Source organism: Cebus imitator, unplaced genomic scaffold (genome assembly GCF_001604975.1).
Source record: "Cebus imitator isolate Cc_AM_T3 unplaced genomic scaffold, Cebus_imitator-1.0 Scaffold71, whole genome shotgun sequence".
Lineage (NCBI taxonomy): Eukaryota > Metazoa > Chordata > Mammalia > Primates > Cebidae > Cebus > Cebus imitator.
This window is the reverse complement of record NW_016107386.1, coordinates 6165364-6181034: the sequence shown is the minus strand read 5'-3', so window position 1 is coordinate 6181034 and position 15671 is coordinate 6165364. Positions and strand designations below refer to the sequence as shown.

The following is a 15671-nucleotide window of genomic DNA, read 5'->3' as shown; positions in this document are numbered from 1 at the left end:
CTTTCCCTAAGAGGTTGCACTATGGCCTTGGCCCAGCTAGACAGTATTGCACAGCATGGACCCTGGAATCAGAGACACGTGGAGACATGGGTTTAACCTCAGCTCTGCCACCATTAGCAGTGAGACCTAACCTCTTGTGTTAGGTCTTTCCTAACACAATTTCCTCAACAATAAAAAAGAACTAATTATAATAAGTTTTGTGGGCCAGGTGCAGTGGCTCATGCCTGTAATCCCAACACTTTGGGAGGCTGATGTAGGCAGATCACTTGAGGTCAGGAGTTTAGGACCAACTTGGCCAACATGCAAAACCCCATCTTTACTAAAAATACAAAAATTAGCCTGGCATGGTGGCATGCACCTGTAGTCCCAGATACTCTACTCGGGAGGCTGAGGCAGGAGAATTGCTTGAACCCCAGAGGCAGAGGTTGCAGTGAGCCAAGGTCATACCACTGCACTCCAGCCTGGTCAGAGCTAGATTCCATCTCAAAAAAATAAATAAATAAAATAAGTTTTGTGATGACTAAATGGGAACGCAAGTAAATGGCTTAGCATATAGTGTGTAGTGTATACTATAGCAAATAATAAATTTTTGCCATAATTATTTGTTTTTATTGTCCACCATAGTGTTGAACCTTCAGTAGACTGCCAGGTCCCTCCCTCCCCCAACCCTTTCCCCAGCAATAAAATGGACAATGCCTGACTGTAGCCCAAAGTGTAGACTCTCTGGAGATCTGGGTTATATGGAACAGTCTCGTCTTATAGATATCTGAAAACTGACTATAAAACATGCTCTTTTAAAACCCAATCCAAGTGTGTTATGCATCACAAATTTGTTTTTTAATAATATTATCATTATTATCTAACCCTTACTAAGTACTTATCATTTGCCAGGTACTACACTAAGTGCTTTTCATTAATCATCTCATTTAATCCTTACCACAACTCTATGAAGTAAATTGTATCCATATCCTTATATACAAATAAGGAAACTAAGGTCAAGGGGGAAACACACAGAAAAACACTACCAGTCACTTTCGCCTAATGTCACACAACCTGGAAGGGCAAAAATGCCCACATCTCAGACTGCCTGGTTCCAAGGCCCTTGATCCTACTCCCTATGCTCTATGGCCTCCCTTTTGCTTCTTCTTTCCTTAGAGGATTCACACTAAATATATCTAAGGGACTAGATCTAAATATTTCCATTTTATAGATGAAGCAGTTGGGGCTGAGAGAGAAGCTGACACCACCCAAGTACTTTTGCCAGAGGTCAGAACTGAGGGCCTTTCCCTTCCCTACATCTCTGCAGGTGCCAATCAATACAAGTATGGCAAGAACCGAGCCGAGGAGGATGCCCGGAGGTATTTGGTAGAAAAAGAGAAGCTGGAGAAAGAGAAAGAGACGATTCGGACAGAGCTGATGGCATTGAGACAGGAGAAGAGGGAGCTGAAGGAAGCCATTCGGAGCAGCCCAGGTACCTGTGTGGGTGTGGTCCTGAGCACCCATGGGTGGCCAGCTCATCCTTGGGCACAGTAAGGGGAGGTCTCTTGCACAGGTCACCTGGTTTTCTACCCAAGAGAAGTGGGTTTCTCTACTCCTCCTTCTCTTCTTCCTCCTCCTCTTTCTTCTCTTCATCATCCTCATCATTCCTCCTAATTAAAGGAAGTGCCATCAATTTAATAACTGTTTTGGAGAGATGAAAAAGCATCATAATAATGTGTACACTTAATGTGGTAAGAAGTAACCTGATTTTAGAAATGCGAAGCACAGGCCGGATGCGGTGTTTCACGCTTGTAATCCATCCGGCGGGTGGATCACGAGGTCAGGAGTTTGAGACCAGCTTGGCCAACACAGTGAAACCCCGTCTCTACTAAAAATACAAAAATTAGCTGGTCATGGTGGCAGGCATCTGTAATCCCAGCTACTCAGAAGGCTGAAGCAAGAGAACTGCTTGAACCCGGGAGGCGGAGTTTGCAGTGAGCCAAGATCACGCCACTGCACTCCAGCTGGGATACAGAGCTAGACTCCATCTCAAAAAAAAAGGCCAGGTGCAATGGCTCAAACCTGTAATCCCAGCACTTTGGGAGGCCAAGGCAGGTGAATCACGAGGTCAAGAAATTGAAACCATCCTGGCCAACATGGTGAAACCCTGTCTCTACTAAAAATATAAAAATTAGCTGGGCGTGGTAGTGCGCTATAGTCCCAGCTACATGGGAGGCTGAGGCAGGAAAATTGCTTGAACTCGGGAGGTGGAGGTTGCAGTGAGCCTAGGTGGCACCACTGCAACAGCCTGTCAACAGAGCAAGACTCTGTCTATAAAAAAAGAAAAAGAAAAAAGAAATAGGAAGCACGGGAAGTGTGTCTTAGAATCAAGGAAATAAGAAGTGTCATTCTGAATCCCACCTTCATTCATTCACAGATATGTGTGAGACATTGGTCCTGATGCAGGGAATGATGGACATGACACTTTCCCAGGATCCTCTTCTGAAACTCAGGGACCTCAGCAGTCCCTGCCTGCTCTGGGCTTCTCCACACCCTATTGTCTCCTGTGTTTCCTTTGCATTCTCTCTAACTGCAGTGTGACACACACGTTAAGCCTAAAGTTTCTCCACCTGCTGGAGGGAGCAGAAGTCCTATTTCTATAAAACATGTCCACAAACATGGAGCCCTATGCGAATCTGGTTAAGAAGAAACACCACAGTTCACAAAGCTGCAAAAAAGTTCAGGCGCTCATGTGGCTGCCTATGGAGACTATCTGTAGATTGCCTAAGACTCCATGAGCCTCAGATTGAGAACTTCTCGTTTAAAAGACTTGCTCTATGTGGCCAAAACCAGAATCAACAAGAGGAAGGCACAGGAAGGCAGTTTGGTTTCCATGTAAAGAAGAATCTTCTAAGAGTCAGAACCAGCATTTGGAGCAAGTTGACTACACTTGTCCTGCTCAATTTTTTTCCCCTGTGACACTATCACTTTGTAACCTATCAGATTATTTATTACATTTATTATTTATTGTTTACCACACACACACACACACAGATATAAGCTCCATAAGGGCAAGGATTTTTGCCTGCTTTGTTCACTGATATATCTAGAGCCAAGGACAATGCCTGATACATGGTAAGCATGCATTAAATACATGGTGCATGATGAATATAAGGAATTCAGGAACCACCATCTTCCAGTAATTCACCAAAATGACAAACACCAAGGGAAAGAGGAGAGGCACCCAATATGTGTTCTCTAGGCCTTTTAGAAAACATGAAGTTGTTCCTTTGGCCACGTTATTATACGCAAATCTTTAAGAAAGGTGATATTGTAGACATCAAGGGAATGGAATAGGTGCTGTTCAAAAAGGAATGCCCCTCATGTGTTACCATGGCAAAGCTGGAATAGTCTACAGTGTTGCCCAGCATGCTGTTGGCATTGTTGTAAACAAACAAGGGCAAGATTCTTGCCAAGAGAATTAATGTGCATAGTGAGCACATAAGCACTCTAAGAGCCGAGATAGCTTCCTGAAACAGGTGAAGGAAAATGATCAGAAAAAGAAAGATGCCAAAGAGAAAGGTACCTGGGTTCAACTGAAGTGCCAGCCTGCTCCACCCAGAGAATGACACTTTGTGAGAACCAATGGGAGGGAGCCTGAGCTGCTGAAACCTATTCCCTATGAATTCACGGCATAATAGGTGTAAAAAAAAAAAAAAAGACCTCTGGACTATAGAAATTAAAAAAAAAGTTTTATGAGTTTAAAGAATATAGATTCAAAAAAAAAAAAAAAAAAATCAACATTACTGGAAAACCATCCAGTGCAGCCTCCCTCAGGGCAAAGAATGGAACTGATTTTTAAACCTGGTAAGACCCAACACAGCACTTAGCATGAGAAAGGTACTAATATAGGTTTGTTGGATTAAATCGAATAAGCAGGCTGAGTGCCGTGGCTCACACTTGTAATCCTAGCACTTCGGGAGGCTGAGGCAGGAGGACTGTTTGAGTGCAGGAGTTCGACACCAGCCTGAGCAACATAATGAGACCTTGTGTCTATTTTTTTTTTAAAGAAAGAAAAAATTTTTTAATATAATTTAAAAATAAAAATACATTAAATAAGCAGCAAAATCCTACTGGAAACTCTGGTGTCTGTAAAGTACTGTGTTATGACTCTTGTTTACAAGTAACATAAACCAAAGCTAAACTGGCAAAGAAATGAAAAGAAGAAAGATGTAATTGGAAAATGGAGAGATCCAGTGTAGTCGGGTCCAGGCACTTAAATGATGTCACCAGAAGCTTATTTCTTACACTTATGCTTCTGCCCTTCTCTCCTTTGGTTTCAGTCTCCCCTTGTGATTGCACAATGGCTGCACAGTGCTAGCCCTCACCCAGCCCTCCCAGCCAACCCAAGCAAAGAGAGCTTCTCTTCCCAATGACCACCACAAAAGCCTCTGGATTCACTCTGATTGGTCCCACTTTCATCCCTAATCCAATCACTGTCACCAGAAGATGAGTTGTGATTATGGGGCAGACCTAAGTTATGTGCCAGACCCTTGAACTAGAAGTAGAGTCAGGCCCACCCAAACTATAGAGAATGGTGGTGGGGGGTGGGGGGAAGTGTGGTGGCTCACGCCTATAATCCCAGCCCTTTGGGAGGCCAAGGCTGGCAGATTACTTGAGGTCAGCAGTTTGAGACTAGCCTGGGCAACATGGCAAAACCCCATCTCAACTAAAAATACAAAAATTAGCTGGGCGTGCTGGTGTGTGCCTGTAGTCCCAGCTACTTGGGAGGCTGAGGCAGGAGGATCACTTGAACCCAGGAGGTGGAGGTTGCAGTGAGTCGAGGTCACACCACTGTACTCCAGCCTGGGTGACAGAGTGAAAAATCCATCTCAAAAAAAAAAGAAGAGGAGACAGAATGAGAGGAGGAAGGTGGTTTCCCAGTGAAAAATCAGAGTGCTATTTCCAGGAGATGATGAAATGGGTACCAAACATATAAAGACCACACCACCCAGCATGGAGCTGGAACCCCAAGCCCAGAGTCCATCTCTTTACCAAGACTGGGGGCTGGAAAGGCCCTCCAGGAGGGGCAGACAAAGGCCTGAGGCCCTGCCAGATTCCCTGACACTTCAGGTTAGGTTCAGCTGTTTCTTTTCAATGTCTCTGATTCAGGAGCAAAATTAAAGGCTCTGGAAGAAGCCGTGGCCACCCTGGAAGCTGAGTGTCGGGCAAAGGAGGAGCGCCGGATTGACCTGGAGCTGAAGCTGGTGGCTGTGAAGGAGCGCTTGCAGCAGTCCCTGGCTGGGGGGCCAGCCCTGGGGCTCTCCGTGAGCAGCAAGCCCAAGAGTGTGGTGAGTCCAGGGCCTTCCATGCCAGGGGCAGCTGCTCCTATATCCCTTCACTCTCTACAGATCTCCTTCATGATCATTCTTTGGAGGTAGGGTTTATGCCTATTTACAGACAAGAAAATGAAGTCCAAAGAGGTGAAGGGCATGCCATGGGTACCACAGCTAGGAAGAGGACTCTTGGAGCAATTTATCTTGGTTTTCAGGCCTGTTCTTGTCTCCACAGCAGCACCACCATTTGACTTTTTACCCTGAAGGTGATCTTAGAAATGGCCTTGAGGTTATTGATGATAATGGTAGCCACCATATGTTGAATAACAAACATGTGTGATCCATTACTACAGGCATCTTAACCTGTATTATCTCACACAATCTTCATGGCAGTCCTATGAGGTAGTATTATGGGGTTATTGACAAACAAGGAAACTAAGGTTCAGAGATGTCGAATGAATTGCTAAAGGTCACTCAATGAAGTAAAAGACAGGATTCCAAACCCAGGAAGTCTAACTCCAGAGCCCTGCTCCAGAGCCCTCCAGGGCAACATGGCGAAACCCTGTCTCTACAAAAAATACAACAGTTTCACATACCCTCTCCTAGGATCTCCAGGGTACCAGGCCCTGTCCTCAGGGCTCTGCATCCATTGTCTCTAATGCTCCCAGCAACTCTGTGAGAAGATACTCCCACCTGCAAAGGGACTTTCTCAGAGAGAACTTCCCTGACCTTATCTACATCAGGGTTTCTCAACCTCAGCATACTGCCATTTTGGACCAGTAATTCGTTTTTATAAGGGAGTGTTCTATGCATCAGCAGATGTTAGGGATGTTAAGGTCCCACCTAAGGATATCAAGTAGCATATTAAGCAGCATCTCTAGCTTCTACTTACTGGTTGCCAGTAGCACCCCAACCTCCAATGACAACCAAAATATCTCCAGAAATTGCCAGATGTCCCCTGGGAGAGCAAAACTGACCCTAGTTGGTCTAAATTACCAACAGTTCCCTCTATTCTTCTTCCTTGTAGCACTTAACCACAATTTGTGTGTATGCGTGCGTGTATATATATTTGTGTCCTTGCTTGTCCAGTGTCTGTCTTCTCCACTAGATTGTATTTTTGTTAAGAATTGAACTACGTCCATTTGATCATTAAATCCCTGGCCCTTTATAGAAAAATAGTAGGAGTACAAGAAATATTTGCCAAATGAATAAATGTTTTGCCTGCTTTGGGGTGACGAAATTGAGACTCAAAGAGATGAAATAACTTGTCTGGTAAGTATGACTGGTGGGAGGCAATGTGTCATTATTATTTTTGTCCCCGGTCACGCTTCCCGGTCACACCACAGCTGATTGAGCCAGTGCTGTGTCTTACACTCCTATACTTCCTTTCCATGGGGTGTTTCCAACCTCATTGTATAGATGAAAAACATGACAGCCAAGGATAAACAACTTCCCAGAGTCACAGAGAGCTGGTTCATTCATCCCAGCTGCTTCCTCCCACCAGCATGGCCTGATATTCCCATTCCAGAGCACTTTTCCCTCTGTTTTGAATCCTTTTGACATTCTTTGGAGATAAAAGCCTTATCTAAATTCCTTGCAGGCCTAGCAGTTAAGATGTCACCCTTAAAAAATTACATCCAGTAAGGTATTAACACTAAGCAATTATCTGGAAAATGTAGGGGGTATAGGTAATTTCAAAACTGAGAAGGAATACAGGAGAGAGGTTAAGAGTCAGGCTGTGGGACCAGGCATGGTAACTCATGCCTGTAATCCCAGCACTTTGGGAGGCTAAGACGGGTGGATCACTTGAGGCCAGCAGTTCTAAACCAGCCTGGCCAACATAGTGAAACCCCATCTCTATTAAAAATACAAAAATTAACTGGGCGTGGTGGCACATGCCTGTCCCAGCTACTCAGGTGGCTGAGGCATGAGAATCGCTTGAACCTGGGAGATGGAGGTTGCAGTGAGCTGAGGTCACACCACTGCACTCCACTTGCACAGAGATCAAGACTCTGTCTCACACACACACACACAAAGTAGGGCTATGGAATTGGAATCCTGGTTCTCACACTCACCAGCCATGTGACCTTGCACAGCAATTTGACCTTCCCCATTTCCTCACCTATAAAATGGAATGACTAATAATAGTACCTACTTCACAGGCTTATTGAAAAGCTAAAGGAGCTAATTCATACAATGCTTGGTACATAGTGAGGTTCAGTACTTTTAGCTGTCATTATCATTATCTGAGGTCCTCAAGTACAGTATCTTCTCGTCTCACCTTGTTCAATGCTGTCATGTTTGCCAGGTGCCTTTTATTTTAAAGTTCCTCATGCAACCGGGCACATTAGCCCACACCTGTAATCCCAGCATTTTGGGAGGCCAAGGTGGGTGGATTGCTTGAGCTCAGGAGTTTGAGACCAGCCTAGACAACTTGGTGAAACCCCATCTCTACTAAAAATACAAAAATTAGCTGGGCACCATGGCTCACACCTGTAATCCCTGCACTTTGGGATGCCGAGATGTTTGGATCATCTGAGGTCAGGAGTTTGAGACCAGTCTGGCCAACATGGTGAAACCCTGTCTCTACTAAAAATACAAAAATTAGCCAGGCATGGTGGTACACACCTATAATCCCAGCTACTTGGGAGGCTGAGGTATAAGAATCATTTGAACCCAGGAGGCAGAGGTTGCAGTGAGCCAAGCTCACACCACTGTGCTCCAGCCCGGGTGACAAAGAAACTCTGTCTCAAAAATAAAAAAGTATCCTCATGCTTTTGAAGGCAGGCTGGGTGTAGGTAGCCATCACCAGATCTCACCTATCTAATTATTTCTTGTCATCAACAGGAAACTGCAAATAAACCGCCGAACAGCGTTCCAGAGCAATCTCTCCCTGTCAACTGTGTTTCTGAGCTGAGGAAGAGGACCCCATCCATCGTAGCCACCAACCAAGGAAGAGTGCTACAGAAAGCCAAGGTAGAGCAATAGTTCAGCTCATCAAAATCAGAGATCTGGTAGCCCCCTTTCTGTGGAACTTTACCCAAAACCAAAAAAATCAACTAGTGAGAAAGGAAGAGAACCGCCAATAAATTTATGCAATAAAACTCATGAACCTTCCTCAGAGGTGGTAACCCTCAGATCTTATTCAGAACCTATTCACTCATTGTTAACACATATTTCTAGCAAGCTTAATTGTCTGGTTTCTGAGCCTACAGTGCATTCTGAGACAGGACAGGTCCCATATCATAGATGAGGTAACTGAAAATCGAGGATGATGGGACTTGCCCAGGGCCATGCAAGTATCATTGCAAAAGCAAGGAAGAAAACCCACCTCTTCCAATTCTAAGTCAATGGCTCCCTCCAGAATGCTGGTCCACAGTCCCTTCTGTGTGACTTAGGGGTCAGCTGTGTTTCAGAACTTTTTGGATTTTATAAAGGTAATATGGTACCTACACTAACTAATATATGGTGAAAACCCCAACAGGTCCTCAGGTGGTATCATGTATGCAAACATGTTAGTAATTCTACAATAAGACATAGGAATATTTATAGCACATGGAGTGGATAAAGATTATAAACAGCCTCATATCAGGTCAGGTCAGGTTCTGCCACCAAATAAGTCTGTACCAAAACAGTAGAGAAATATTTTGGTTTCACACCCTTCTGGATTTCAGAATTGCAGATAAAGTGTGGACCTGTCCTGGTCCATTTTTTTGCTGCTTATAACAGAATACCTGAACCTGGATAATTTATAAAGAAACAATGTATTTCTTAGAGTTTGGGAGGCTAAGTCTCAGGTTGATGAGCCACATCTGGTGAGGACCATCTTGCTGGTGGGGACTCTCTTTGGAGTCTGGAGGTAGCCCAGGGCATCACATGGTGAGGGGGCTAAGCATGTTAGCTCAGGTCTCTCTCCCTCTTTTTATAAAGCCACTAGTCCCACTCCCATGATAACTCATTAATGCATTAACTCATGAATGGATTAATCCATTCATGAAGACAGAGCCATCATGACCCAATCACTTCTTAAAGGCTGCACCTCCCAATATTGCCACATTAGGGATTATATTTCAACATCAGTTTTGGAAGGGACAAATCATAGCAGGACCTGCAAAACAAAGGCCTAGCACATCAGAGATGCTCAGGAAGCCTTTACTAGACCTGTTTGGCAGCAGCACAGAATATTTGAAAAATTGGTAGGAGATGGCCAGGCGCAGTGGCTCACGCCTGTAATCCAAGCACTTTGGAGGCCAAGGCGGGCGGATCACCTGAGATCGGGAGTTTAAGACCAGCCTGACCAACATGGTAAAACCCCGTCTTTATTTTTAAAAAAAGAAAAAGAAAAATTGGTAGGAGATGAGACTGGAAAGACAGTGATATAGAAGGACCTGAACTAAGAAATCCTAAGCTAAGAAATGTGGAAACTGATGACTTTTCAAGGAACAATCTCTTTTTTAAATATGAAAATATAAAATTCTTTAATTTAAAATGAAAATTAAATTAAATTTAAATTTAATTTAAAATTAAATGGAATGGTGGTTGCTAGAGGCTGAGAGCTGGGGGAATTGGGGAGATGTTGGTCAGAGGATACAAAGTTTCAGTTTTAAGATGACTAAGTTCTGGAGATTTAATATACAGTATTGTGACTACAGTTAACAATACCATATTGTATACTCAAAATTTGCTTTAAAAAGTAGCTTTTAAATGTTCTCACCACACACACACGCACACGCAAATGATAACTAGGTGTTAACTAAAGTTGACTGTGATAATCATTTCACAATAGGTCAAATCAAAACAAACCATAAAAGTTAAAAATTAGGAAAATAATAAAAAGGGGAACATCCTGTTTAAAGCAGTGGAAAACTCCATTCATTCAAGAAACATATATTAAGCACCTGCTAAATGCTTGGCGCTTTGCTAAACATTTTGAACATGTTCCTTCATTCCATCTTTGCAATAACCAAGTAAAGTGGGCATTCTTAGCCCCATTTCACAGCAGAGGAGACTGAAGTTTAAGTGGTAGATAAACCAGTGAACAAGACAGACAAGGTCTGGTTTTCAAGGAACTTCCAAGCCAGTGAAAGGAGACCAGTAATACATAAGCGCCCTGTTAATATAAGAAGATAATTCCAGAAAGTGATACATCCACAAAATATGTATAGATATATGGAAACGGACAGAGACTAGGGGCAAGGTTGAAGCAATATACATAGTGGTCAGAAAGGGCCTCTCCTAGCAGTGACCCAAATGATGAGAATGACCATCATGAGAAGATCTAGAGCAGAAGCTTTCCAGCAAGAGACAGCAGGTCCAAAGGCTGTCGAGTGTGCCTGATGGCCAGGTAGAGGCCAGAGCAGCTGGAACACAGAGAGGGAGAGTGAGCATGGAATTCCCTATTGAGGCAGGCAGCGCCTGATCATTTATGGCCTGAAATTGCATATCATATTAGAATACATTTAAAAAGCAGCTGTTTATTAGCTTCATATCAACACTGCCTCAAGAATCAGCAAAATTTTGTCTAAGATCACACCAGCACAGACTTTTAAAATGCATGGCTTGGCCAGGCACAGTGGCTCACACCTGTAATCCTAGCACTTTGGGAGACCAAGGTGGGAGGATCGCCTGAGCCCAGGAATTCAAGATCAGCCTGGGCAACATGGTGAAACCTTGTGGTCTACAAAAATACAAAATAATTAGCCGGGTGTGATGGCACATGCCTGTAGTCCCAGCTACTCTGGAGGCTGAGGTGGGAGGATCACTTAAGCCCAGGGGGAGGGGTGAGGTTGCAGTGAGACCTAGGCTGCACTCCAGCCTAGATGACACTAAGTGACTGTCTTAAAAAACAAATAAAATAAAAAGCATGGCTCTATGTCTAGGTTGGAGCTGCATCCTCAAGTTGGAATTGACTTTCAGAGCCTGAGAGGGAAGAGACGTTATTCTTTCCAACAGTTAGTCAGTCATTCAAATATTTATTGAAGACCTACCATATGCCAGTCTTATTCTAGTTTCTAGTTACCTAACAGGGAACCCAAAAATGTCCCTGGTCACATAGAGTTGGGAAGACAAGACTTTAAATACCACACCTAAATAAAGAATGTGATGCCAGAGAAGATGAACCTTCTAAAGGGGTTTAAGCACAGTGATAGCAAAGACCTTTTAGAGAAGGTAACACATAAGCAGAGACCTGAATGGAGTGTGAGGTACAGACTCATGCATGGGGCTGAGGGAAGGATGATCCAGGCAGAGAGAAGCGCAAGTGTCAAGTCCCTGAAGTGAGAAAAAGCTTGATATATTTGAGGAACATCAAGAAGATCTAGATGATTCCAGTGAAGGGAACAAAGGGTGAGCACTGGGAGTTGAGATCAGAGAAGTAACCAGTGAGGGGCCAGATCATCTAGACCAGTGGTCAGCAAACTTATTCTGTAAAGGGCTAGAGAGTAAATATTTTAGGCTTTCTGAACCATATGATCTGTTCCATAACCTCTCAACCCTGCCATTGTGGCATGAAAATAGCCATCAACAATACATACATGATGATGAAAACAGCTGTGTCTCAATAAAACTTAATTTACAGACAGTAAAATTTGAATTTCATATAATTTTCATGTGTCATGAGATAGTCATCTTCTTTTGATTTTTTTTTCAAACATTTAGAAATAAGAAAATCATTCTTAGCTGATGGATGATACAAGAACAGGCAATGGGCCAGACTTGGCCCACAAACTATCATTTACCAGCTTGTTATCTAAGGCCTTACAGGCCACTGAGGAACCACAGAACTTGTTCTAACATAATGAATCTTGTTGTGACATGATGGAAGGTTTTGAGCAAAGGGTTTTGAATATGAATTACATTTTTTAAAGACCATTCAGGCAACTACTTTGAGCATGGATGAAGGGACAAGAAAGACCAGCATGGAGAAGTGACTTACTGAGGGCCACAGAAAGAGAGAGAGGGGGCTAGAACCCAGTGCAACCTGGACAGTGGAGATCTTCATGTAACTAGGTGCCATGCAAGGTCTTTATCCATCTCACACACTAGACCATTCAACAAATTGATTTGTCTTATCTTTCTATGCTTCAGGAATGGGAAATGAAGAAGACCTAGGAAGAGGATAAGGATTACATTCCAAAGGAAATATCAGCTTGTCCACCTGAGGAAGAAATGCTTTTTTCACAAGGAGACACCAAAAGAAGACTAGGAAGTAGCCCTCATTCTCCAGGGCACCCAAAAAACCAGCCTTTATTGTCTGCATGATTTTAGGGGATATGGGGAGGGAAGAAGTCGAAGGGAAGAGGGAAATTGAGAGCAGCATCCTATGACTTTAAAAGGGTGGAAATGAGGATGGAGGGAGACAGATGTCTGCACAGCGTAAAGGTTTTGTAGATGTCTTTGCCTTCCCTTCTGAAGAAGAAATGAAAGCACATGTGAATAACCCCTTCCATCCCATTCACAGCATCATACTCCCAGTCCTTAAGGCAAAGGGAGGCAGCACTCAAGCACTGGTGGTGCAGTGAAAGAGACAAGACCTGATCATCCGATCACACTTGTGACAACTGGATTCATATTGGGCATTACTGACAACCCCTGGGCAAGGCAAAGAGGTTGAACAATCAATAACATTATCCCTGCCTGCATACATGTGAACAGAAGCTATAGAGGACATGCAAATTCTACAGTCATTCCTCATTTGCTTTAGACAGAGTGCAGCTACTAGAATCTTTCAGATTTGAGTGTTTTAAAATCAGAGCTCTGAATACACAAAAGGAATGAAAAATGGAGCAGCTGACATATTTTAAGCTCACAGTGATACTCAGTGACAGGAGCACATAGCTCTAATGTCCACAGGATGTTGTACAGTAGGGTCTTTCAGTCAATCAAGTCCCTTACCTAACTTCTATGATGCTAAGGCTCTTGGAGCTATGGGTTAGAAATCCAAGAGGTAATGTGTCTTTATTCTAATGAAGTCCTCATCTTGCACTCAGAGGCCCACCAGTCTGCCCTTCTATATATTAAGTAAAACCAAGAGAAATTCAGAGGATAATGGCTTATTTCTCTTACATGGGTGCTAAACCTTTTACAAACACTTGATACTTTTATAAGTGGACTATGGACCTCAAGTCCTGGGCAGTCTCCTTACTGTGCTACTCACTACTGTCTCAACACTCTAGGTACTTTCTGGGTCTGTCTTTAACACATTTCCTTCCAAAAAAGATATAACCACGTCTTAAAAGCCAGAGCTTAGCTCAAGAAGAAAGAAGGAAAATCTCAGAATAAACTTGGACACTTTGCTATAGAGTTTACATATTTTAACCCACTTAAGGTTTTACAGACTTTAGCCTCACCCAAACTTTATCATCCACTGAAGTAGCTGGAGACCACAGCAGGAAAAATAACCTAACCCAGTGATCACTCACTGATTAGTGGCAGAGCATAGGACTTAGGGTTTATAAGTCCAGATCCAGATAGGGCTAGGTTTGAGCCCTGCCTCTGATAACCAGCTGGGAGACCTTGGGAAAGTCACTTGACTGCTCTGATTCTTGTTTCTCTTATCTGTGAAATGGGGTTAACAATTGTACTTTCCTCCCAAGATTTTTGGGAAGATTTAATAAGACAATACATAGTAGGCATCTTGCAGAGTGTCTGAGAAATAGGAAATGTTTAGTCAATAGTGGCTCTCACTAGCCAGGCATCGTGGTACACGCTTGTAGTCCCAGCTACTTAGGAGGCTGCGGCAGGGAGACCACTTGAGCCCAGGAGTTTGAGACTGTAGTGCACTATGATCATCCCTGTGAATCACCACTGCACTCCAGCCTAAGCAAATAGCAAGACCCCATCTATTAAAAAAAAAAAAAAAGTGGCTCTTATTATTAGCTATATGAGAAATGTCTGACTCACAAGCCTGTGTTCTTTCCACTGAAGAAGAAATCACTTTTACATGATAATTACAGCCACCAAAAGCTAAAAGGTAACCAATATATAACTGAGAGTTTTCATCCAAATTCCACCTGTGTTTTCACAGTGAAAGGGGCTCACATACTCTGGATTTTCAGTGTTTTTTTTTTTTTTATTTTTTTTTTTTTTTGCTCTACTCAAATAATACATTCTTTCCTGCTGTGCTATCACTCTAAGATACCAAGTTTCCTTATAAGCATCTTTTTTTTTTTTTTTTTTTTAATGTGGATCCTGGAATGTCACCCAACACTCCAACTGTGTCCTCTCAGAGTGGCTGTGGGGAATTAATATTTAACGTTTATCAAGCACTCACCATGTGTCAGGCACTGTGTCAGCCATGGCCAGCTTCACAGGCATGCAACCTGTATAGTCACACAGGACCCCATGCTTAAAAGGGCCCTGTGCTTAGTTTAATGCTCTATTATTGCCATCTTAATAATATTTAAACACGGGGTTCTGCTTTTGCTTTTGCCCTCTAAGTTACGTGGCCAGTCCTGGTGCTAACTCACTACTCTTCCAGGCACTAGCCCTTTAGTCTTCACTAAAACCCTGAGATAAGTTATATTATCCTAGTTTTCACAGTTCAGGAAATGGAAGCCCAGATACGTAATTTGCCCAAGCTCACACAGGAAGTGGTGGAACCAGCACATGAATAGAAGTCTGACCCTAGAACCCTTACTCTTAAAGCTCTATGTCATCCATATATCTCCCTCCCCCTGTACTGCAACATTCAGAAGTACACTAGCACTTAATAAATAGATGAGTGAATGCATGGATGCAAGCAGCAACCTGGTGAATGTTGGGCAGCTAGGAGAAATGTAAGCAAAATGGCTAAGGCACAGATGCCAATTCTTGTTCTTGGTGGTTAAAATGCCTCAAAAAAAAAAAAAAAAAAAAAGGCCAGGTACAGTGGCTCACACCTGCAACCCCAGCATTTTGGATGGCTAAAGTGGGTGGATCACTTGAGGTAGGCGTTCAAGACCAGCCTGGCCAACATGGCAAAACCCCATGTCTACCAAAAATACAAGGATTAGTTGGGCATGGTGGCACATGCCTGTAATCCCAGCTACTCAGGAGGCTGAGGCAGGAAAATCTCTTGAACCCGGGAGGTGGAGGTTGCAATCAGCCAAGACTGTACCACTGCACTCCAGCCTGAGCAACAGCAAGACTCGATCTCAAAAAAAAAAAAGCCTTGTTTGGTTGTGTTTTTCCAAAGTGTGAGCCACAGGTCTAAGGTAGACTTGAAGCTCCATCCTTCCCAACACTGCCAAGTGTCTAGTCTGTCAGAATTCTGCTGTAACTGTCTCCTTATTCGAGGATCTTGTACAGGTTTACCAACCTTTCTGAGCCTCAATTTTCTCATATGTAAAAGAGAACCATAATACCCCCTAAACCATG

At 43.2% G+C, this 15671-nt stretch overlaps 1 protein-coding gene across 3 annotated transcripts in view; it reads left to right on the top strand.

Moving 5' to 3' along the window:
• AFAP1L1 (actin filament associated protein 1 like 1) overlaps positions 1 to 13542 on the top strand; it is a 68874-nt gene extending 55332 nt beyond the window's left edge. For all 3 annotated transcript variants that reach the window (XM_017531337.2, XM_037739551.1, XM_017531339.2), the window contains 4 exons: positions 1307 to 1471; positions 5152 to 5330; positions 8163 to 8291; positions 12402 to 13542. In XM_017531337.2, the coding sequence (XP_017386826.1) occupies positions 1307 to 1471; positions 5152 to 5330; positions 8163 to 8291; positions 12402 to 12425 (497 nt within the window). In that variant the 3' untranslated portion in view covers positions 12426 to 13542. The remainder of the gene's footprint in view (positions 1 to 1306; positions 1472 to 5151; positions 5331 to 8162; positions 8292 to 12401) is intronic.
• Positions 13543 to 15671: the final 2129 nt, after the last annotated feature.